Source organism: Vulpes lagopus, chromosome 23 (genome assembly GCF_018345385.1).
Source record: "Vulpes lagopus strain Blue_001 chromosome 23, ASM1834538v1, whole genome shotgun sequence".
NCBI classification, from domain to species: Eukaryota; Metazoa; Chordata; class Mammalia; order Carnivora; family Canidae; genus Vulpes; species Vulpes lagopus.
The window spans coordinates 54,361,648-54,387,544 of NC_054846.1; the positions used below are offsets into that span (position 1 = coordinate 54,361,648).

The 25,897-nt window shown below is 38.9% G+C and overlaps 1 protein-coding gene across 4 annotated transcripts in view; it reads left to right on the top strand.

Moving 5' to 3' along the window:
* The window catches only part of OSBPL9 (oxysterol binding protein like 9), a 170,250-nt gene that overhangs the window by 43,556 nt on the left and 100,797 nt on the right, over nucleotides 1–25,897 (top strand). For all 4 annotated transcript variants that reach the window (XM_041739145.1, XM_041739146.1, XM_041739147.1 and 1 more), the window contains exon 3: nucleotides 15,291–15,369. In XM_041739145.1, coding sequence (XP_041595079.1) covers nucleotides 15,291–15,369 — 79 coding nt within the window. The remainder of the gene's footprint in view (nucleotides 1–15,290; nucleotides 15,370–25,897) is intronic.

A 25,897-nucleotide genomic window follows, 5' to 3' on the forward strand; every position in this document is an offset into this window, starting at 1 on the left:
GATGTGTTGTTGTCACTCAACCAGCCTTTGAGGTTTTTTTTTTTTTAAGATTTTATTTATTTATTTATGAGAGACACAGAGAGAGGCAGAGACACAGGCAGAGGGAGAAGCAGGCTCCATGCAGAGAGCCTGATGTGGGACTCGATTCTGGGTCTCCAGGATCAGGCCCTGGGCTGAAGGTGGCACCGAGCCACCCCGGGCTGCCCAGGGTTTTGTTTTTTTTTTTTAAAGGAAATTATTCTATGTGTAACTGTAGATTTAGTATGTGTATGGGAGGAGATGAGTTCAGGATCTTCCTATGTTGGGCAACCCCTGTGGCGCAGCGGTTTAGCGCCGCCTGCAGCCCAGGACATGATCCTGGAGACCCTGGATCTAGTCCCATGTCAGGCTCTCTGCATGGAGCCTGCTTCTCCCTCTGCCTGTGTCTCTGCCTCTCTCTGTGTCTCTATGAATAAATAAATAAAATATTTTTAAAAAATAAATAAAATCTTTAAAAAAAATAAAAAATTAAAATCTTTAAAAAAAAAAGGATCTTCCTATGTTGACATCTTGAATTGGAACCCAGAAACAAAATCTAATGGAAAAATTCTCATGCTGAGATAGGAAAATAAGTATGGTAAATTTGCAGGTTGGAAATGAGACAAGCTTGTTTTGAGCAGATGATGTATATGATAGCATAAAGATTTTTAAAAATTCAACTAATACTATTTACTGTTTTTTTTCTTTCCATTGGTTTCTCTTTTGTCATCTTGGTTTTATTGCTTTTCTAAGCATTTGTTATTGACCTTAGTCTCCACTCTGTCTAGTATTAACTGCTTTCTTGGCTTGTGATAGCTAAGTCGTGAAACTTTGGCAGAGCTGTGCTGTGAGACAGCTCTTTAGTTGGATTCAGTCTGGGTTTGGGCCACTGTCTCATTGTTACACTTAATGTACTATTTTTTTTTCTTTTAAATATAACTTAATTATTAACCCTTCTGAATACCATCCAGGTTAGGAAAGAATTTTGGCAACTACTCTGGAAGCCTCTTTCTATGCATCATTTAATTACAGGCCCCTTCCTGTTTCTTATATAAAACAGGCCCCTCCCTATTTTTATTATAGTAATCACTTCTAGGATTTACATTCCTAAATTCTATACTTTTGTCTTGCTCTTCTTTTCAACTTTTACCTCTTATTTGCAATTTATCTATTGAAGAATCTAGACACTTTGACCTATAGGAGTTTTCCATACTGTGGAACTCACTGATTGCACACAGCTATAATCCTGCGTACTCCTTTGCCTTCTGCTTTTCCTGCAAATTAGCAACTGGATGGAGAGACTAGATCAGACTCAAGTTTGATCCCTTTGGTAAGGCTATAGGTGGTGGTGTGTTCTTTTATCAAAAAGTATATAATGTTTGGCTTTTGCTCCTTACTGATACTAGCAGCTACTGATGCTCAGTTCCTAGATGGAACAACTTATTTGGGAGTTGCAAAATTATGATATTTCATCATTTTGTTCTAATTTTTATCAGAAATAATTATGAGGAATTAGTTTTCTTCATGAATTTGGTTATCTAGTGCTGTAGATCAAATAAACAGGATAAATGCTTAATTATTTCCTTTTACTTACCCAGCTTTCAAGATAAGGAATTGACTTAATGGCATCCTGGATGGCTCAGCAGTTTAGCGAGGCCTTCAGCCCAGGGCCTGATCCTGGAGACCCGGGATAGAGTCCCACGTCAGGCTCCCTGCATTGAGCTTGCTTCTCCCTCTGCCTATGTCTCTGCCTCTCTCTCTCTGTGTGTGTCTCTCAGGAATAAATTTAAAAAATCTTAAAAAAAAAAAAAAAAAAGGAACTGACTTAAAACAACACTGGTTTATATATATCCAAAAAAAATTGAAAGCAGACTCAAATAGGTATTTGTACAACTGATGTTCATAGCAGCATTACTCACAATAGCCTGGAAATAGAAGCAACTCAGTATTCATTCAGTGGATGAATAGATAAGCAAAGTGAGCTATATACACACAATGGAATATTACTTAGTCTTAAAAAGGAAGTAAATTCTGATGCATGCTACAACATAGATGAACCTTGATGACATTATGCTTAATGAAATAAGCCAACCAAAAAAAGATAAATACTATATGATTCTACTTTTATGAGGTACCTAGAGTACCAGGAGTTGGAAGGGAGATTGGGGAATTAGTGTTTAGTGAGTATATAGTTTTAGTTTGGGAAGATTAAAAAGTTCTGGAGATGGAGATTTGTGATGGTTGCACAACAGTATGAATGTACTTAATGCCACTAAATTGAACACTTAAAAAATGTTTAAATGGTAAATTTTGTATTTTACCATAATTATAAAGCCTCTACCTAAAAGAAAAAAACAAAAAACAAAAAAACAAAACAAAAAACCATCTTTACCTATTTACTAACTCATAGTTCTGTAGACCAGACATTTCAAAAGCATTCTCTGCTTAAGATCTCCGAAAGCTGAAATCAAGGTATTGAGGAGGGCTGGGCACTTATCTGGAGGCTCTGAGGAAGAATCTAAGGGAGAACCTGTTTCAAGGTCATTGGCAGAATTCAGTCCTGTGATTGTAGGACTGAGGTTGCTGTTTTCTTGGTAGCTCTCAGTTGGTTCTCTCAACTTCTAAAAGCTGCACATATTCTTTCTCATGTGACCCCTTCCATCTTCAAGGCAGCAGAGCAGGAGCATTGAATCCTTCTAGTGCTTTGACTCTAACTCCCATTTTGCTACCAGCTGCAGAAAACTCTGCTTTTAAAAGGCCTCAGGTGATTAGGTTACACCCACCAGATAATCTCCCTTTAGCCGGAATCATTCCAATGATAACTTATTCTATAATAAATCACTTCAGAGATGGCTCATCATACTCATTAGGTTTCCACCCACATGGAAATAGGAGGAGATTATATAGGGGCAGGGGTTATTTAGGCCCTTTTTTTTTTTTTTTTTTTTTTTGCTTGCTTACCATGCAGCATGACAGAAGAACCAGACATACCGGTGTTTGAATATTATTTTTGCCCTTGTTTTTTCTTTTTTTTTCTTTTTTTTTTTTTTAATTTTATTTATTTATGATAGTCATACAGAGAGAAAGAGAGAGGCAGAGACACAGGCGGAGGGAGAAGCAGGCTCCATGCGCCGGGAGCCTGATGTGGGATTCGATCCCGGGTCTCCAGGATCGCGCCCTGGGCCAAAGGCAGGCGCCAAACCGCTGCGCCACCCAGGGATCCCTATTTTTGCCCTTGTTAACTGGAAGAGGGAAGTTATCTGTAAGCTTCTTGAGTTTGAGTTTTCTCTTTAAAGTGGGGATTATAATATCCTTGCAGAATTTTGTGAGGATTGGGCAGCTGGCACTTAGATGGAAGCTGTTAATTAATTTTGTGTGTGTGTGTTTTAAGAGTTTTTTGGTATTTTCAAAAAGCTGGACTTGCCATTTGGCTTCCTATTTATGAATCATTTGGAGAGTTTGTTTACAATTAGGTTCCCAGGTCCTGTTCTCTAGATAACACTGTTTCAGAATAGGGTCTAGAACCTGTTTTTTTTTTTTTTTTAAGATTTTATTTGTTCATGTGAGATAGAGAGAGAGAGAGAAAGAGGCAGACACACAGGCAGAGGGAGAAGCAGGCTCCATGCAGGGAACCCGATGTGGGACTCGATCCTGAGGCTCCAAGATCATGGTCTGTGCTGAAGGCAGTGCTAAACCACTGAGCCACCCAGGCTGCCCTAGGACCTGTTTTTTTAAAGTAGATTTTGTTTTGGGGTTTTGTTGTGCAGCCAAGTTTGGGAACACTGGTGTAGTAGAAGGAATCAGAGACCTGGGGTTAAATCTCACTCAGCTTTACCCCTATGACTCTGTGCCGTTGGGCAGTTTTTTAATTTATTTTATTTTATTTTATTTTAAGGGCAACAAACGTTTATTGGCTTGTCTAAAAGCCAGACTGGAGGGATCCCTGGGTGGTGCAGCGGTTTGGCGCCTGCCTTTGGCCCAGGGCGCGATCCTGGAGACCTGGGATCGAGTCCCACATTGGGCTCCCGGTGCATGGAGCCTGCTTCTCCTTCTGCCTGTGTCTCTGCCCCCCCCCCCTCTCTCTCTCTCTCTCTCTCTCTCTCTCTCTCTCTCTGTGACTATCATAAATAAATAAAAATTAAAAAAAAAAAAAAAGAATTTAAAAGCCAGACTGGAGAGGGGTCTTCTGTCGCCATCACCCCCGCCAACCTGAGGTGGTCCCACTCAGAGGTCCCCGGGGGACCACCCCCACTGCGCAGACGCTGGAGATGGGGGGTGGTAACTATTTCAGGAGAAGCAATCCTTGGCGAGGTTTTGTTTGTTTGACAGGCAGCTATGGGTAAGGGGGCTCCGCGTCGGAGACCCGCGGTGCCGGGGGCGGGGCAACCAGCTGGGCGACGTTGGTCGGAGCGCGCTGCTCCCCGGGCTTGGTGTGCGGTTCCCCCCTTGGCCCCTTCCCAGCCCTCTTCCCGAACCTTCCCCGCGGCCTGAGGCCGCCGGCCCTGGTTCTTAGGCATGGCCCGTCCACCCTCGGTCCGCGATGAGCCGCGGCTTCTCGTTGCCTTGGTCGCCAGGTCCTTCTGGGTCAGCGCTCGCCCTGCGGGCCCCGCGGCCGCCTTGCCTGCTTTGCCTGCCTTGCCCGCCGCCAGGCCCAGGCCCGCGCGCCCCTCCGCCCCGTGCGCCCCTCCTCCCCTCCGACGCCCCGCCCGGCCGCCGTGTTCTTGCTCATTGATCGCTGCCTGTTGCGGCCCGCGGCCCATTTCTTGGAAGCCTCCACATCTGCTCCTGTCCCTGAGCCACCAGGACGCCTGCTCTGGCTTGGCCTGGCAGCCGCGGGGCCCTACTTGCACCTGCTCTCACAGCGCGGTCACCGGGTCCCCGTCCCCCGTCCCTCGGCCGGCGCGCAGGCCCGGCGGTCCGTCTGGCGGTTCTGCGGCCCCACTGGGCAATTTTCTTGACCTCTGTGAAGATATTGCAGGGTTGTTGTGAGGCTTAGCAATTATATACACGGTTTGGCACATAATACGTATCTAATAATTGAGAACTGCTGTGGTTGATAATGGTGATGATAGATAATGCATTTATCACCTAGATTCTGAGTGAGCTTAATGAACTACCATGGACTTGGGCCACAGAAGTCTCCCCACTTCTTCATCCACCCCAGACTGTGTTCCAGCTGCACTATACTTTGTGTTCCCTCACTGTGTTTCTTCAGTCCTCAGTGCTTCTGATATCCTGGTATGTTTCTTTTCTTATGTCAGAAATTCTGTGCCCTTATCTGGTGAGCCCATCTTTTAGAGACTTTTCAAATGTTCCTCCTTCTGTGTAGCATTCCGGATACATATCCTTCTAATAGACCTGATCCTCCTCTATGTTTTCATAACACTTGCCACTTATATCCATGAAAATATTTATTGCATGGTATTATATGTTATTTTTTCTGTTTACTCGATAGTAAGTTCCCATCCACTGTCACAAACAACAAAAACAAAGCAGAGAACACGTATGGTTTTAGGCTACATAAAAGGAGAATAGGGAAAGGAACCAGTAGTTATTGAGTTATTAAGCTCTTTGGATCAAGCACTGTGCTGGATGATTTTCATATGTATTTCCATGATAACCCTGTCAGGTAAAATGGTATTATGAGGAGACAGATTCAAGCTACTTTTAGTAACTTAACAAGGTCAAAAAATATTGAATCTGGTATTAAATTTGTGTCTGTCTCATTCCAAAACTCTTGTTTAATCCTTAGCGTTACCAGGCTTCTATTATTTTTGATTTATAAGAGTTAAAACAGATACTCTAGCTTGCTACAAGATAGTGTGAAACCAGCGGAGGAAAGCAGAACAAAAACCATTTCCTTCTCATCTTTTACGGTCTTTGACTATATTGGTGGCAAAGTGAATGCCACTAGGGGGTGCCCTTGCCTAGTAAAAGATGTAAAATGTTGATTGAGACCTGGGGGTCTGATTCCAGCCCCCTGTACCCCCTCCCACACACACATGCTAGCCAAAAGCAAAATATTGCCATTTATACGGAAAATCTGCAAAAGGGAGAAATAGCAATATAAAAAAGGTAGTATGTGATACAAAGAACAAGCCATAAAAAAAAAAAAAAAAAAAAAAAGAACAAGCCATATACGAAATGGAATTCAAGTCTAGATTCTGCTATTTACTAGCTTTGTGTGTTCAGACAACTCCTGTATTCAGCTCTGAGTCCTATTTTCTGGAACAGGCATCATATAATTTACTCATAGAATTATGGATATCAAATTAATTGACATATTAAAAAGTACTCCAACACAGTGTTTGGGAACTTAGGTTCTTAATGAATGGTAGTTGCTGTTGTAATTAATAAAATGAATCTCAGATGCAGAAGAATTCTGCAGGGCCTTCAGAATCACCAAAGTAAGGTAAATTATACTGAAAATTTTTATGTTAAATGTATTGTGAGTTTTTGAAACCTGTTAATCTATATGTGACTTCAAGTAACAATTTTTACCCAGTCTAATGAAACTGAATACTCCATTTACCAGTTGTGCTGGTCATCAGAATTGACTGATTACCTGACTGATACGTCATCTGTTCCCTTTTCTTTTAGTCCATCACAAGAGAGGTCAGCAGCGTATCATGATGGATTATTAATAGTTTTAGCACTGACTTTTTCTGCTAGTGCCTTATTTCATTGACTGTACATTATTTTTTCAAATGTTAACATCTCAGACTTTAGGATTCATCTTACAATCATTGCCATCTTAGAATGAATGCAAAAAAGTATTTTTAGGTGAATGTATAAGTGAATGTCTTCACTTTCGAAGGTGCCTGGCTGGCTCAGTTGGTAGAGAGTGTAACTTTTGATTTTGAGGTTGTGAGTTCAAACCCCATGCTGGGTGTAGAGATTACATGAAAAATAAAGACTTTAAAAAAAAAAAAGAATGTCTTCACTTTTGTCCCCTTAGATCTGCATCGCATAAGAACTTCTACCTATTGTTTTGTCATTTCACTCTGAAAAATCACTCTATTGATTTCTGCCTTTTTTGTGAATTCAGTAGGTTTTTTGGTAAGCATCATCTCTTCTTGTAAATTTGACACTGAAAATGTCCTATTTTAGGCAAGATATAAACTTATCCTTACACTTGATCTTAGCCAAAAGGCCGAGAAGTGATATAAACTTTTCCTAAATCTCTGTGATTGGTACATAGGTATCATTTTGTTGTATTTTTCTGGATGTGTGTAATATTTCATAATTATAAATTAAAAATAAGAAAGTGATGAAATGTTAGCCAAATGAAAGCTTGGAAATAGTATTAATACGAGACCTAATAGATTTTAAGAAAAAAAATTAAATTGTTACAGGAAAAGAGTAACAAAAAAGCAGTATCACATAGGTAACATCTTAGACAACAGTGGAATAAGTTAGAAATCTCTTAACAAAATAGTAGCCATTCACTGCCTTATACACATACCTCTAAATAATTCATTGGTGAATGTAGAATTCATAATGGAAATTATGAATTCTTTAAACCTGAATAATAATGAAGGGGCCACATGTTAAAACTGCATCTAAGGCAGTCTTTCATTTATGATCTTATATTAATATAAAACAGATTGAAAATTAATGAGCTAAGCATTAAATTTAAAAAAATAGAAAAAGGTAGTAATAAAGTAACAAGAAAATGACAGGGAATTTTTAGAGCAGAGTCCTTTCTTTATTAATATAGATGTCAAGGAGCGCCTGGGTGGCTCAGTCAATTGGGCGTCTGCCTTTGGCTCAGGTCATGATCCCAGGGTCCTTGGATTGAGCCCCACATCAGGCTCCTTGCTCAGCAGGGGAATCTGCTCCACTTTCTCCCTCTCCCTCTGCCCCTCCCCACATGCTCGTGCTCTCTGTCCTGCTTGCTCACTCTCTCAAATAAATAAAATCTTAAAAAAATATAGAGATGTCAAAATCCTAAATAAAATACAACAGACCATACCCAGTAGTGTATAAACAAAAGGTATTAGGACCAAATGGAGTTTATTCTGGGAATGCTGGGATGCTAATTTTAAAATTAATAAAATATTTTTTTAAAGATTTTTGTTTATTTATGAGAAACAGAGAGAGAGAGAGAGTGAGGCAGAGACACAGGCAGAGGGAGAAGCAGGCTCCATGCAGGGAGCCCGATGTGGATCTCGATCCTGGGTCTCTAGGATCACACACCAGGCCGCAGGTGGCACTAAACCGCTGAGCCACTGGGGCTGCCCTAAATAAATAAAATCTTAAAAAAAAAAAAAAAAGACTAAAGGAAGATCTGAACATTGGAAAAGCTCTGTACTGTTCCTGCTTGTTAAACTCATTCATATATAGACTCTTATCATATATATTAATCTATAAACACATGTGATTTAGTAAAAAACCACAATTAGACTTATCAAGAAACTTGACAAGGTGATTTTAAAAGTCACTTAAAATAGTAAAGAGCCAAGAAAAATTTGAAGAATAAGGAGTTGAGGGACTTGCCATTCTAGATGTTAAGACTTTTTATGAAACTGTGGTAATTAAAATGATATGGTATTAGTATAAGGGGAAAGAAATTGATCAATGGCACAGAGGAGAATAGGAATTTAGAATATGACAGCATTACAAATCAGACATTGTCACTCACTAAATGAAGCTGGATCAACTTGCTGCTTATATGGAAAAAATAAAGTTTACTTCCTATCTCATACACAAAAGTAAATTCCAGAGGTATTAAAGATATAAAGTGAAAATTCATACTTGTAAGACAGTATAGAAGAATGCCTTTATGATACCAAAACAGCATAGGATGTTTTAAAGCACAAACCATGGTAGAAGATAACCTTGGTAGATTTGATAACATTCACATTTGAAAACTCTTAAATAAACACCACCAACAACCAAAAGACACCACAATCAAAAAGAAAGACAACCCATGCACGGAGAGAACATAAACACAACGCTTAAACCTGGCAAAGGATTAATATCCAGAATATATAAAGGAATCCTACAAATGTATAAAAAAGACAATAAGAAAACCCAAACAACACATACAAATCAAAAGAAGAATGCCCCCAAAAGAAAATGTATGAAGGATATGTACATTCAGTTCATGTAAGAGGAAGTAAGAATGGCAATAAATGTGACTAGGTTCTTATTAATATCAGAAAAATGCAAATTAAAACTCCAGCAAGATAGTATTTTTATCAGATTGCCAAGGATTTATAAAGTCTGATTATACCTAGTGTTGGCTAGTGATTAGGGGTATAGGAATTTTCTTTTCTTTTCTTTTTTTTTTTTTTGGAATTTTCATACAGTGTCAGTTGGGATATAACAGTACAACCACCTAGGAGAGCCATTGTGCAGTATTTAGTAAAGTTGAAGGTATGCCCAAATCCACATTAAAATAGAACTCTATTCCATTGCAGAGCATGTGCTTGACATTTTCTTACAGAAGTGTTACCAGGAGACGTGTAGTGATAGTTATTGCTAGATTACTGGAATAGGAAAAATTAAAAGTAACCTAAATGTTCTACATAGTAGAACTGATACATTGTGGTATACTTAGATAATGGAGTACTATATAGCAGGTAAAATGTACATCTATATTGTCAAAATGTATTGTGTGTATATATACACACATTTGCAACATGGAAAGTATGTATGAATGTATACATATATAAAGGTATAAAGTATATATATATTTACTTATTTATTCAACATGAACAAATCTCAATATTGATTGAAAAAAACCAAATTACTATTCTATTACTATTAGCTAGAACAATGTCTAGAAAATTTAATAAATTCTTGCTTAATCAATGAATGATGTTAAAGTACGTCCTCCATGCAGTAGCATCTTTGGTGAGCAGGCTACACCTCAAGCTTTCCTGCTTCCTTCTGTTTTGTCGACTTCTCTTTTTCCCCTCTAGACGATGTGCTCTTCCAGGGTAGAGATCTATTTTATTACTGTTTATATTTCCTGGCTTTAGTGTTCCTGGCCCAGAATAGGTATTTAATAAATGTATTGAAGTAATTAGTGAATACTGCTTATTATAATAGTGCCCTTATGTTAAGGAAGGGCTTTGGATCAGGAATTGCAAGACCTTGGTTCTTCTGTCTTTTGGTTGTGGGATGCCGGGCAATTTTTCTTTTCTTTATTTCCTTTTTTTTTTTTTTAAAACCTCTCTGAGCCTTAGTTTTCTAATTTCTAAAGAGTAATACTTGTTCTAAATCTCCAAGATAGTATTTATTTATTTATTTTTAAAGATGTTGTTTATATATTCACGAGAGACACAGAGAGAGGGACAGAGAAGCATGCTCCTCGAGTGGAGCCCAATGTGGGACTTGATCCCTGGACCCTGGAATCACACCCTGAGCTTAAGGTGCTCAACCACTGAGCCACCTAGTCTTCCCTCCAAGGTCCAATATATGTAAATTAATACATATATTTAAATGTATTATATGAATGTAAGAGATTTTAATATTTTAGCAGGGAGACAAAGGTATGTAGTTTTGGGTTTACAGTGGGAGTAGCTGTGCTGTGTATTCTCAGCACTGTCTATATTGCTTTTAGGAGTTGTGTGAGCAATCTGTGTCCCAGAGGAGTCACCGTTTCTTTTTTATTTATTATCTTTGGAGCCAGTTTACCAACCCAGTTTTCTCTTCTTACAAAGGGAGGTTGGCCCTAAAATAGCCAGAACTCTGTTTTGTGGGTTTTTTTTTCACTAAGCTCTGAGAGCAAAACTTTCTGTGTTTGGTACCACAACTGTGACTCATGTCTGAAGTATGTTTGTGTATATAGAGGAAAGAACAAGAGGGAAAGTCAGGAAATTCATCGGATTGCACTAGACTCCAACTCCAGTTACTTTCTATCTGGAACTTGGATAGTGTGACCCTGCAGCAGCAATCTTGGTTAGCCCAAGTACTGATCACCTGAAAGATTGATCATCTTATATCTTCAGAGGAAAAATCATGAAAAGTCACTGAAAGAAATACATGTTTGTTATGTTGATACAGTGGGTTATAAAAGCATGGTGGAAATAAAACTTTGGTATTTTGATGGATTAGTATAGTAAAGAACTTTAATAGTAGGATATTATTTTATACGTGGATTAGCAAAGGGAGTTTTGCTTTATCAAATGTAAAAAATAAGTGGAATAAACTCAGATAAAGAGAGACGATGGATGTTTGGTGGAAGAGAGCCTGGGACAATTGGTAAGCCTCAAGCTATCTAACTGTAGGATTTGATACGAGAGGAGAAGTAGGCATGGAGCAAATCACCAAGAACATTAAAGGCTAAACTATGGCAGAGGGACCATAAACTCTAACCAGGATACTCTTAAGAATAAAAGTTGATCGGGGATACTCTATTAAATATTATGCTAGGATAACAGGAATAATCAAAATGTCCCAGACAAATCAGGTCATTTGGTCACTTTATTTGAAGGTAAAGAGGAGCCGTTAATAGGGTTACATATCTGACAAGGATTGGGAGGTTAAAAAATTTAGGCAGGAGGCTTGGGCAATCTTGACTGAAAGGGAATGAGAGAGGTGGGCCAATTACTAAATGAAGATGTGTAACTGAAAATAATTGTTGTTTAAACAGGGTAAAAAATTTGAAAACACGTAAGTGCTGTTATGAGAGAACCAGTAGTCAAAGAAGTTGACAATTGGTAGAGTAAGAGACCTAAGGAACTATGATAGGGGATGGAATCCTTTTTTCATATGACAAGTGGAAAGGAAGCAAGAGTGGGTATAGATGCAGGTGAATGTTCAGGGTAATGGCAAGACCTAATAGGACTGGGAGATTGTTAGCTAGCTTCCAGTCTTCAAAAAAGCATTTTTTTTGGACAGGAGGGGAAAGTGTAATGGATGAGAAAAGAACACTTTCTCAGGTTGTCACAGGTATGTAGATAGAAATAATTCTGAAGCACAGCTTAGGTAGTTAAGGGCCACTGAAGAAAGAAGTGGTCAGCAGCAGCAACAGTGTTTTAGACTGGTGGTATATGACAAAACTGGAGAGTGCTAAAGTGGTCATTGGAGACCTGTGAGAATGTAGTTTGGTGTAGTGGTGGGAAAGAAGCAAGATTGCAGGAGTGGGTGAAAGGTTAAGGTGCAGCCAATTCCCAAGAGCTCCCCTGTGAAAGCAGTGAGAAAGGAGGTGGTAGCTAGGGGGAGATAGGGAGTTTTGCTTTTGTTTAACAAATGGTTGGGAATTGAGCTTGAGGAAGGACATGAAAGAAGTGTACTTACTTGGTGTGTTTGGTTTTTTCCCCTAGAATGTGGAAGAAATGTTGGGATGAGTACATACAGGGCCCTCTGTGTGTTAAGGAGCAAGGGGCTGGTTGATGACAATGGAAAGGTTGGTTGTGCCAGATTTTGAATAGTCTTGAATGGCATTATGAAGAAATGTTGACTTTTTCTATTAGTTCTTGGAGACCCAAGGAGGGTTTTTAAACATTTTTATCTCCTATGAGAGTCTGTGCTTCAGAAATATTACTGTGGCAGTAGCAAAGACAGGACTGAAATGGTAGCCAGACTGACGGGAGACAGATTGCCTCTTAAACATGTAGTGATGAGAGCCTGAATTAGGGCATTGGCAGTTCATGGGATGGAGAAGAGTTGGTATATTTGAGATTATATTTCAGAGGTGGAATGAGTACAACTTGTGATGGAATGAAGGAGAACACGTGTAGAACCTACAGGTTTCCATCTGAGTTGACTAAGTAACTAGTAAATTCATATCAAGGGACCCAAAAGAAAGAAGACATTTGGGATTGGGGTGATTTATAACAGCTTTGTTAAGATATAATTCATGTCCGGGAATCCCTGGGTGGCTCAGCAGTTTGGTGCCTGCCTTCGGCCCAGGGCATGATCCTGGAGTCCCGGGATCGAGTACCACGTCGGGCTCCCTGCATGGAGTCTGCTTCTCCCTCTGCCTATGTCTCTGCCTCTTTCTCTCTCTCTCTGGGTCTCTAATGAACAAATAAATAAATCTTATTTATTTATTTATTTATTTATTTATTTATAAGATTTTACTTATTTATTCATGAGAGACAGAGACAGACAGAGAGAGAGAGGCAGAAACACAGGCAGAGGGGAGAAGCAGGCTCCATGCAGGGAGCCTGACATGGGACTTGATCCCTGGTCTCCAGGATTACAACCTGGGCTGAAGGCAGCAATAAACTGCTGAGCCACCTGGGCTGCCCAATAAAATCTTTTTTTAAAAAAGATATAATTCACATCCTATGCAATACACCCATTTAAAGTAAACAATTCCGTGTTTTTAGTATGTTCACAGAGTTGTACAACCTTTCCTAGAAGTTTAGAATGTTCTCATAAAGAAACCTATACCCATTAGAAGTCACTCCCTCTTTTACCCCACCTCTTCCCCTCCCCCCAGCCCTAGGCAACCATTAATGTATTGTGAATCTCTATGAATTTACCTCTATTGGACATTTCATATAAATGGAATTATATGGTCCTTTGTGACTAGCGTCTTTCACTTAGCATAATGTTTTCAAAGTTCATCCATGTGGAGATCACTTTTTGCTTTGTATTATTCTCACCTCTATGCATGTTTTATCTCCTCCTCTGCAATATAAGTACCTTGAGGGCAGAGACTGTTATATATTCCAGAGCTGTATCTAGTGCATATTTTTGTATTCAGTTGTAACTTAGCAAATATTTAACACATCATAAACTAGAAGTTAACTCAGTTAAACACAAAATAAGTTAACCAGAATGATGCGCTCGCACACATACTTGTCCACTGAGGTGTGTTTATATTCATGGTCATGGAATAAGTAGGTACCATGCTAGTGGTTCTGGTTCTGACATTAATTGGTGACCTTGGGTCAGTCATACTTTCAGAAGACACTTTACTTACTGAAAATGGGGATAAAAATCCCAACCCAATCTGAAACTAAGGAATAACTAAAATAATTCAAGTAGATGGGATTTGGATAGAATTGAGGTTTATCCAGACAGCCTCTGAGAAGAGATTAATAAATGTTTGGCTCTCTTACCTAATCCTCTTGGGATAGGAGTAGCCTTTATTCATGGGATTGAGTATTTTGACCCTTTTTTATTTTTTTCAACCCCCATTTTTTTTTTTTTTAAGATTTTATTTATCTATTCATGAATGACACACACACACACACAGAGAGAGAGAGAGAGAGAGAGGCAGAGACACAGGCAGAGGGAGAAGCAGGCTCCATGCAGGGATCCCAGGACCCCAGGATCACACCCTGGGCTGAAGGCAGCTATAAACCTCTGAGCCACCTGGGCTGCTCCTCAACCCCCATTTTCAAGGTCCTGGCAAGCTGCTGCTTTTGTCACCATCCTGGGGCATTTTACCTATTTCATGTTCTCTAGCTTTTGTCTCTGAAATTCTTTAGATACTTACTTCTTAAGGACACTGACCAATACACTCCCTGTTTTGCATAGCTTCCTATCTTTTAATTCCTGTTGTCTTAATGGGCTGCTTGTAGTTGAATACAAAAAACTAAAAGTTTAAAACCCACCCTATCTACCTTCTTCAAACAAACAACTTATAAATGCATTCCTCTTCTCCCCCATCTTTTGGAGAGTTGTTCATGCTTTTATTTAAAAAACACATACTGGGTGTGTACCTGAAGATCATGTATCAAAATAAATATATAATCTTGGCTTCAAAGATCTTGTGGCAGTTCAACAGGAGGAGGCAAACATATAAACAGATAATCATAGCAGAAAGTGGGAAGTGCAGTTGCAAAGTCATGTACAAGTGATTATGGAAACACATCTGGAAAAAGTGATTGGGACAATGTTTTGAAGCAAGTGTCACAACATTTCTGCACTAACAAGTGTAACACAGAAGCAGCCTGATGAACAGGATCTGTGTTCTTTGGCTTCAGAACAACTGGGTGCCGTGGAGGTTTCTGGCTCTCCATTTTAGAGAGTAGTCCAAAGCTCAGAAAGACTCAGTGGTTGACTCTTGAACACAGATGATAGAGTCAGCTTCTATGTTTGTCCCTTCCCCCTTCCACTGCAACCATGCCTCTCATGTAAGGATAAAAGGTAGCCATGCAGAGTATACTACAGTGCCCTATCATCCCCTCTCCTTTAATTCTTCCTCCCTAAGCAAAAGTGGGGTCTCAGATTCCTCTTTTCTGTGTCTAGCCTACTGCCAGTATCCTCGGTGCTTTGAGCATACAGCATGGGCTGTAGCAGTAGTGAATATTGCTGATGTCATTGTTTGCCTTATTGGGATTTTGCTCTTTGTTTCACAGGGAGCTGTGATTGGTATAGACGATGAGGACGACAGCACCTTCACAATAACTGTTGATCAGAAAACCTTCCATTTCCAGGGTGAGCTAAACGAAGAGATTCTTTCTCTTCACAGTCCCAAATGCTTCTTTCCTCCTCTTTTGGGTGTTTGCTGGATGACTTGAATGGTTTTGCAACTGATCCTGCATGAATGAGTGCACAGGAACGTTCTGGATGAAGTGGTACTGCAGGTTAGGCAGGGATTTGTATCTGCAGTGGATACAGATCTATTTGAGACGACTGTGGATCTGGCTGCAATTGGAGATTAAAAATTTAAAGGATAAAAATCAGTGAAGGGGAGAGAGTAATGGGCTGCTGCTGCTGCTGGCTTGTGTTTACAGAAGGTTGCTGATCTTCTTTATCAAGGAGTATGGTTCTGCCTCTGCATGAAGAGTCTAAAGACTGATTGTGAAGGTTGCAGTGTTTGTCGGTGTAAAACTAAAAATGTAAATTAAATTGAAGCTAGTGGCAACCTTTGGCTTAAAGGTTTTGCTTTGCTTCAAGAACTGCAAGTTTACATTCATTTCATCTGCATTTCTGTGTCTTGTCTGCCAGCCATCATTTCTCTGCTATTATCCTTTTTATAGTTAATAACACCAGTGCCATCTGCCACTGCTATGTTTCAGCATTGCATGCTATGGTTCACCGGTAGAAAGGGTAAGGTACTGTATGATTATTCTCATTTCATCTTGCTTTGAAAACTCTAAACCAGCAAATAAAAGCCAATTTTTATGATGCTGTCCTAATGTACCTCTCATCTATTAGGAGTGTTTATTTGCTTTGTTACTAATGTTTTTGTTATTTTGCCTATCCAGAGTAACCTCTATTTGATGTTTAAAGCAGTCGAAGAAACTTAGAAATGAGACGCTTTGGAGATGTTAGCAGTTTCTCTGAACTGCAAGTGACAATGCACTGAGATAGATGCTAGGTATACCAGTGTAAATAAATATTAAGTAAGTTGATAGCTTAAAAATGTCTTGGTTATGAAGTCTAACAGTGACCAGGTATGTTACATGAGATTTGAGGCAGCTATTGTCCTTCCATTTCTTGGGTAGTATATTGAAATTATTTTTCTTCATTATCTTGTTTAAGCAATTGACACATAGAAATGAAAGATGCAGCTTATATATGAAAAAGACAAACTAGTGCTTTTAGAAAAACGCATCCTTAAAATATTTATGGTGTTTGGTCATACTCTTTATTCAGAGCTGCTTAACTAATGATGCTTTCCTGAAATTTTCCACTGCATTTAACTTTATAAAACATTTTGAATATTATGAAAGTGGAGGGCCATAATTTTTAGTTTGAATATATAATGCTGCTTATAAACTAAAGCAGGTAACACCCCCACACTGAAACTCTTTACTTAAATGAAGATAAATACTTTAAGGCATCTCAAGAAATAGCTGCTGGATGCAGGTGAAGGCTGCAGTGTGGAATTCTCTCCTCTGCAGTTATTAAGGAGATCCTCCTTTGGATTTCCAGAAGCTGCATTGTTTACTGGTTTATTTATTTATTTATTTTTATTTTATTTTTTATTTTTATTTTTATTTTTTTTTTTATTTATTTATGATAGGCACACAGTGAGAGAGAGAGAGAGGCAGAGACACAGGCAGAGGGAGAAGCAGGCTCCATGCACCGGGAGCCCGATGTGGGATTTGATCCCGCGTCTCCAGGATTGTGCCCTGGGCCAAAGGCAGGCGCTAAACCACTGTGCCACCCAGGGATCCCTGTTTACTGGTTTAAAGGAGAGGAGATGCAGACCTCTAGAGCAAGGGCACCTGTACCTTCTGTTTACTTTTAGATTACTTATGTTAAATATTCCCATATTTTTGTGGCTTGCTTATAAAACAAGCAATTCCTTCAATTCCTTTAATGATTTAAATGGCAAGTGTAAATGAGACTTAAATGTATTTTTTAAGTGATTTCTTATTCTGGGACTGTCAGATTGATTAGTTTATTTTCTGCTGTTACAGTAAAGGGAGCTTCAGGCAACATGAGATTATCTGGCTTTTGTAAAGAACTCACCAGAACTCTCTGTATTCTATATATTCTTGGCAGTAATGAGAGTTATTTCACCATAGGTCCTTACTCATAAGAAACTCTCTGAAAATTTGATAAAAAGCTCTCAATGTCTCATAGATCTTATATTCAAGTATGTTGAAGTTTTTGTTTACCAGAACTTTTTAAAGCAAATAAATTATCAATTGATGCATCTCTAAAGCAAATTCTACTTACTATCAACTATTAAAGGGAAAACTAGAATTTGTTGAGATACATTCATTTATTCAAGATCCATTTTAGACATTATTTTAAGTTCTGGGGATACAGTAGTAAACAAAACAGATAAAATTTCTTGCCCTCTTGGGTCATCCATTCTGATAAAGGAGAAAGCCAATAAAATAGAAAGTTACTTATACTTAGTATATATATGTATGTGTGTATGCTAGTAAAATATAAATATTGAGAGTACCGGGGAGAAAAAAATAAAGCAGGAAAGGAGAAAATGAAATAGAAGTGAGATTGTGTATGGACAGAGGGAGGTGTTGAAATTTGAGAATGATCAGGGGAAGACTCATTGGGATGGTGCCGTTTGGTGAAAGACCTGAAGGAAGTGAGGAAACAAGCTTTAAGGCTTTATTAGGGATGGTGGTACATCATTACTAGGCAGAGGGAATATTAATTGCAAAAGAGTGTTTCTGCCATATTTGAAGAATAGCAGGGAGGCCAGCTCTGGTTGGAGTGCAGGTAATTGTGGGGATGGGTAGTGGAAAATGAGATATGCGAAGTAACAGAGAACCTGATCATGTGAGGCTTCATACACCACAATAAGGACATTGAATTTTACCAAAAGAAGCCATTAGAGGATTTTGAACAAAGGAAAGACATGATGTGATTTTTTAACAGTATCACTCTGGCCACTTTGTTGAGAATAAAATGCAGGAGGTAGGGACAGAAGCAGGGAAACTCTTTAGGCTATTGTAATTTAGAAGAGAGATGATGGCTCCCACTGGGTAGCAGTGGGGATGGGGAGGCAGTGAGAAATGGTTAAATTAAGTATGTGTGTTTATCAACTTTATCAAGATATAATTAATATACAATAAAATGTACACGTTGTAAAGTTCAATGAGTATTGACAAATTTATTTAGTATAACTGCTACAACAATCAAGATACTGAACATTTCTATCACCCCAAAGATTCCTTTCTTCTTTTAGTTTCTACTCCCAGCATCTGACCCCAAGCAGCCATTAATCTACTTTCTATAACTATAGATTTTTCTTTTGGAGAGTTTCATGTAAAAGGAATCATACATTATGTTTCCTCTTTTGTCTGGCTTTATTTTAGCTCAGCATATGGTTTTTAATATTCATTATGTTGTTGCTTGTATTGGTAAGTATTGTTGCTTGTATTCTTAAGTAGTAATGTATCATATGGTACTATATTTTAAAGGTTAAACTACAGCATGTGAGAGAAGAGTCTAGGTTGACAGCAAGATTTTTGGCTTGCCACAAGAATGGAGTTGCCATTAGCTGGGGTGGGGAAGATTGCTGGAGGAATTAGTTGCGGAGGCATTGTGGGCATCAGGAGCTTAGCCTTAGACATGCGTATAAACAATCCTAGCTACCCTGCAGACAGAGATGTCAAGTAGGCAATTGAAGTATAGAGTTTAGGAGAAAAATTCATGCTGAAGAAATAAATTTGGGAGTCATTGGCATATAGATGGTATTTAGAGCCACAGAATTTAGTAATATGTGTAGAGAGACAAGAGAGGTCCAAGTAATGAGCCCTGAAGCACTCCAGCATCTATTGAGATGGCAGAGAGCTGAGGTAGAACTAGCAGAAAAGATTGAAAAGAAGCAATGAAAAAAGAGGATGAAAACCAGGTGAATGCAGTACCCTGGAAGCCAAGAGAAAGTGTTTCTAAAAGGGAAGAGGCATCAGCAACTGTGTCAGATGCTCTTGATAGATCAAGTAAGTTGCGAGATGAGAAGGAATCAAAGGATTTAACAATTAGGAGTCTACTGATAACGTTGAGAGGAACATTTTTTTCTCAAAAGTTTTATTTGAGAGAGAGTGCACACAAACTGGAGGGAGAGAGAGGGGGAGACAGAATCTAAAGCGGACTTCAGGCTGAGCATAGAACCTGACATCGGGCATGATCCCACAACTGCAAGATCATTACCTAAGCTGAAACCAAGAGTTGGCTGTCCAACCGGTTGAGCCATCTTGGTGCCCTGAGAAGAACGATTTTTAGATAGAAATACACAGTGCTTTCAAGTTCTGCTATAAAGGGAAGGAGGAGCAATACAGTAGTAGCTGGAGAGGAGAAGAAGAACAAGAATTTTTTTTGCAGGGACAAGCATGTTTTTATGGTTTTGGCAGTGATTCAGTAAAAAAGGAAAAATTGATGCAACAGAGGAAGAGGAGAATTGCTGGATGAGTGTTTTTGTTTTGTTTTTGGTTTTTTTGGTTTTTTTGGATGAGTGTTTTTGAAAGGCAAGAGAGGATAGGACCTAATACGCAGGTGAGGAGGCATTGCCTTTCACTAAAAGCTTAGACAGTTTATCCACAGGAGCAAGAAAGAAGGTCAGGTGTATGGAAAAATATGTAGATAGGTTATTACCTAGCATCTTATTTTGCATGATGGTTTGAATGTCTGGCTACCCTCCATGTCCTGTATCCTGAAATCATTTGTTTATAATAAAGAGGATTGGAACCAAGAAAAAAACCAAACTTCCCCAAAACAATAGATTTTTTGTCATTCTCAATTCTGGTAACTTGATATTTCAGGATATCTCCAATTTTAAAGAGATGCTTTAAATTTTCAAAACAAAGTCAATTTAAATTAACTTCAGATTTGAAATAAAAAGGAAATATTCTATAGTTTTTTTCCCCTTTAGGTAATTATTAAAATCCAAGCATGTTAGCACTTAAAAATGTTTGAAAATTACAACTCCATTCTATCCTTTTTCAGAGATTAAAAATATTTGCCGATTTATCTTTGTAAACTGGCTCCTTTTTCTTATGATCTAGGGCAAAAAATGATCCCCTTTCCTGTCAGTCAGCCAAAGTTGTTTGCATGTAGACTCCCTCATAGACCTTGGATGGAAGGCAGTTTTGGTATTAGACTAGCTGTTGAGTTCAAACGTTAATTGTGTATGTAGAATGTGTAACTTCCCATGCTCAGAACTGAGAATATACTGGTAAATAAGACTTGGGCCATGATCATTGGAATGTAATGTGAAATGTACTGTTGTAGTAGAATTATATCTAAGACACTGAAATAATGAAGAGGCAAAAAAGGCAGTCATTCAGTGTTTCACAGAAGAGTTAGAGTTTTTTTTGTTACCAAGTAAGTGTTTTTATAATAATCAAAATCACAGTAGCTCTAAAAATTTCAAGATGTGCAGAGGTATATAATGTAAAAATTAAAAGATTCCTATCACCAGGCTCTGTCTCTCTCCTTTTCCTCTTTGCCTCCTTTCTGTGGCAGAGGTCTGAAAACGGAGAGGTTTGTTAGGCTGAGGGATGTTACAGCACATGCAAGGGCACAGAACTGTGATGCTGCCAGTGTGTTCAGAGAACTACAAATGTTGGTACTGTTAGAACAATGAAGAGGAGATGAGGCAGAGGCTTACATCTAATATAAAGAAGTTATATTTTTATACTGAGGTCAGTGAAGAGCCAGTGAAGCAGTTTTAAGCAGAGAAGAGACAGAGAAAGACATGGGCGTTAGATGAATAGCTGTGATTGTTGGTAAAGCCCTGAATGGGTTAAAGCAGTAGTAATGGGGAAGGAAAAGAGGAAATAGACTTGAGATTTTAGGAGATAAATCCGTAGAAACTGGTGACTGCTGGGAAATGGGAGGTGAGAGGATGATAGTTGTAAGGGGAGCATTCTTGGCTGGGCTCACTATTTGGATGTTGTCAGCATCTGAAACAGAGAAACCAGGGAAACAGAGGTGGTGAGGGACCTCTTATGTCTGTGGACACATACATATAGATGGTCAAGGCAGCTGAATCTGAGTCTGGGCTGAAGATGGAGATTTGTGGCTATTAGCATATTGCTTATAAGTAGAGCAAGTAGTTGAAAAATTGCCTGCAAGCTAGGCAGATAAGTAAAATGAGTGAGGAGTACAGTTGGATGAAAACTTCAGCAATTTGGAAAGCTCATGCCCTCTTTGAAGGATTAGTTGCTACTTAGTTCCAGGTAATTGTAGGCTTTTGGTAATGCTTGTCCAGTGTTGCCAGATTGTCCAGTTTTTCAAGAGAAGCCAAAAATCCAGATGTTTTTGTGGGTGGGATTTAAGTATGTGTGTGTTAAATCCCCAAATTAAGCAATAACCAACAAACTGTGTGGGCTAATGAAACACATCTGTGGGCTGTATATAATCTCTCTGTATTTTCAGTCTTTGGGTAAAACCATAGAATAGTGGATATGAACTTTCTGGGAGATCTAAATGAGAAGAGAGCTGAGGACCAATTCTGGAGCACACTAGAGTAGAACCATCAACAGGGTCAAAGGAATGATCAGAGAGATTGGGATGAAAGCTATTAGTCTCAACCTATGCAAGTACTATATTTATAGTTACATGTCAGCAGTTTATATGGCTCAATAATAGAAGACTAGGTAGTCTATAGTTCACACTAATAAGTAAAAAAATACTCATTTGAATTTTTACCTTCAAATAAAATTGAGTCCATTTAATGCTTTGTATATAAGGATTTACATTGTTACTGATAGTGTATTGGGATAATAATAATAGCTACATTTATTGGATATTTATTTTATGTCAACACTATTCAGAGTTTGATTTATGTTAACTCTGTTCTCATGACCTTATGAAGTAGGTACTGTTACTGTTTTTATTTTTGGATAATGAAACTGGGGGCCACAGATACAGGTTATGCAAGGCAGAACTGGTATTTGAACACATACAGTTGTGCTCTAGGGCCATTCTCTTTTAACTACTTCAAAAAAGTTGTAGAGCTTTGCTTAAGTAGTTTATAATTTTATCAGGAAAATAATTAATGTAAAACATAAGGAATTTTTTTTTTTAAATTTTTTTATTTATTTATGATAGTCACAGAGAGAGAGAGAGAGAGACAGAGACATAGGCAGAGGGAGAAGCAGGCTCCATGCACCGGGAGCCCGACGTGGGATTCGATCCCGGGTCTCCAGGATCGCGCCCTGGGCCAAAGGCAGGCGCCAAACCGATGCGCCACCCAGGGATTCCCAACATAAGGAATTTTACAATTCAATTTAATGCAATTAAAAGTTTTTGTGATATTAATGTTCTACATGTTCCATTACTTAGTAGAAATAGTATAGTAGTGATGGTGGTAACAACCACTATTACTACTACTAAATATCTGTTATGAACCAGGCACAGTGTTCAACAGGCACTGTACATTACTTCCGTAGTTCCTAAACTCCATAACAACATCGGTAGTTTTAGAGTTAGAGAAATGAGGTTTAGAGAAGCTAAGTGTCCAGGATTGGGGGATTAGTGCTTAGGTCTCTCTAGATAGTAGTTCTTAAGGTGTGCTTACCAGACCAGCAGGATCAGCATCACCTGGGACCTTGTTAGAGAATCTCTGGCCTGGCCCCAGACTTGCTGAATCAGAAACTCTGGTAATGGGCCTTCTGTAATGATTTTGATGCACTTTGAAGTTTAAGAGCCATTGGTCAGGATCTAGTGGTTTCATATGTTACTCTGTATACTCTCCTAACAACCTTACACATTAGATGGAGTATCTCCAAATTATATATGAGTGAAATGAGACACAGGGAATCAAGTGACCTGATCTTGATCTTAGGTTGTCTCTTACTGTGCCCTAACCTATACAGAAGAGGTGTCTTGCCTTAAAGCAAACCTGTTGTGTGAAAAATCTAAAATTTTTTAAAGATGGAAAATTAGATATCCTTTACTTTCAAAGGACTTTATAGAAGACACGATTTGGGCCATATGTTCTCCAAAGTGATTTCGAGTAAGAAATTTGCAAATTTTATTTGGATATACTTTTAAAGCAACACAAGTTGCATAAGACAAAATACAACCATTTAAACATTAAAAAATAAGAAGAATCTTCAGGTATTGTGTCTTAGTGGAAGTCATCTGTGCTTGGACTGAGAGCTGACCTTTTTAATACAGTCCATTAGAGCTTGCTCCACTCACTAAAATGCAGAATTACTACAAATCAGCCCGGTGGTGAAGGAAAGTGTTTAATTCAGGAAAGTTATATTGATCAAGTATATTCGACCAACATCATCCCTACTGCATTAATTTTAATCAGCGCAGCATAGTACATCCTCATTATTAATAATTTAGAAGAATAGATGGTACATCATCAAACTAACCCTTGGTTGCAGGCTTAAGTATCTTCTGCTTTAAAATAATCATCTCTGGTGCCTGGATGGCTCAGTGGTTGAGCTATGCCTTTGGCTCAGGGCGTGATCCTGGGGTCCTGGGATCCAGTCCCACACTGGGCTCCCCGCAGGGAGCCTGCTCCTCCCTCTGCCTATGTCTCTCCCTCTCTCTCTCTGTGTCTCTCATATAAATAGGGATCCCTGGGTGGCGCAGTGGTTTAGCGCCTGCCTTTGGCCCAGGGCGCGATCCTGGAGATCCTGGATCGAGTCCCACATCGGGCTCCCGGAGCGTGGGGCCTGCTTCTCCCTCAGCCTGTGTCTCTGCCTCTCTCTCTCTCTGTGTGACTATCATAAATAAATAAAAATTAAAAAATAAATAAATAAATAACATCTTTAAAAAATAAAATAACCATCTCACCCTTACTATTAGTAAACAAATTCCAATACCTTCTGTTGATTAATGACTTTTAAATAATTTCCCCCTGCAGTTTTGTATTTTTTATTTTTACATGATAACCCCTCCTCAAAACCAAATAAATAACCATTTAAAGACATTGTGTAAAGGAGTAAATCAACTATAATTCTTTTTTTTTTTTTTAAGATTTTATTTATTTATTCATGAGAGACACAGGAGAGAGGCAGAGACACAGGCAGAGGGAGAAGCAGGCTCCATGGACCGGGAGCCCTGACGTGGGATTCGATCCCGGGTCTCCAGGATCGCGCCCTGGGCCAAAGGCAGGCGCCAAACCGCTGTGCCACCCAGGGATCCCTTGCATGAAGTTTTGATCTCAGTTGGTATACTTTTTCTCTTCTTAATTTGCTTTCTGTTTAAGATCCTTAACGGAATATTTGCAATTATTTTCCCAAGTTTAATCAATTATAGATTGTCTGGCTTAGTTTGTAGCTAGGATTAGAGTGGATATTTAAATTGACTTTTTAGTGCTTGCTTCGGCAGCACATATATATTAAATTGACTTTTTATTAGTAAGTTACATTTTTTATCCTATCGTTCCCTTTCCCCTAATTTTTAAGTATTAAAATTAATACCTGCTCACTGTAGAAACTTGGGAAAATGTAGAGTAGTATAAAGATGATACTAATAATCATCCATAATCCTACCACCCAGAAATTATTATTAATAGCAAGCTTGTGGATTTCCTTCTGATCCTTTAGTTGTTTGTGTGTATGTATATGTATTTTATAAAACTGAGTTATCCTATATATATTTTCCAGATTTAAAATTTTTTTTAGGGATGCCTGGGTGGCTCAGCGGTTGAGTGTCTGCCTTTGGCTCAGGGCATGATCCTGGGGTTCCAGGATTGAGTCCTGCATCGGGCTCCCTGCATGGAGCCTGCTTCTCCCTCTGCCTGTGTCTCTGCCTCTCTCTCTCAGTCTCTCAGTCTCTTTAACATTTTTTTAAAGATTTATTTATTTTAGAAAGAGTTTGTGGCAAGTGGGGTGAGGAGCAGAGGGAGACAGAGATGAAGAGGGAGAGAAACAGACCTTCCCGCTGAGCAGGGGCTCTGCTGCAGGGTGAGATTTCATGATCCTGAGTTCATGACCAGAGGAGAAACCAAGAGTTGGACACTTAACTGATTGAGCACCTAGGTGCCCCTCTCTATTTTAAATAATACTATATTGAACATCCTTGCACATAAATCTTTAATAAAATCTCTGTTTACTCTAGGATAGGTAAACTCATAAGAGAATTTGTCAGAACAAAAAAACATAAATAATTTTAATGTTCCTGAAGCAATTCTTCGTAATTGCTTTCAAGAGAGATTGTGTTAATTTATATTCCCTCTGCTTCATCATACCCTTCATCAGCACTTAGTATTATCGGTTTTTTAAAAATATTTTATTTATTTATTCATGAGGGACAGGCAGAGGGAGAAGCAGGCTCCGTGCAGGGAGCCTGGTGTGGGACTGGACCCAGGACTCCAGCATCATGCCCTGGGCCAAAGGCAGGCACTAAATGGCTGAGCCACCCAGGGATCCCAGTATTATAATTTTAAAAGAATGTCAACCCAATGCCCCTCCTCAAAAATATATTTTAATGTGTTCGTTTCTTATTTGCTCATTCCTTTGTCCATTTTGTTGTTGGTGCTGTGCGCATTTTTTTCTTATATCCTTCTTTTATGAAAGCAAATAGGAAATAATCTTAGAGTCATTCATTAACCCTACCATCTGAGAAATTG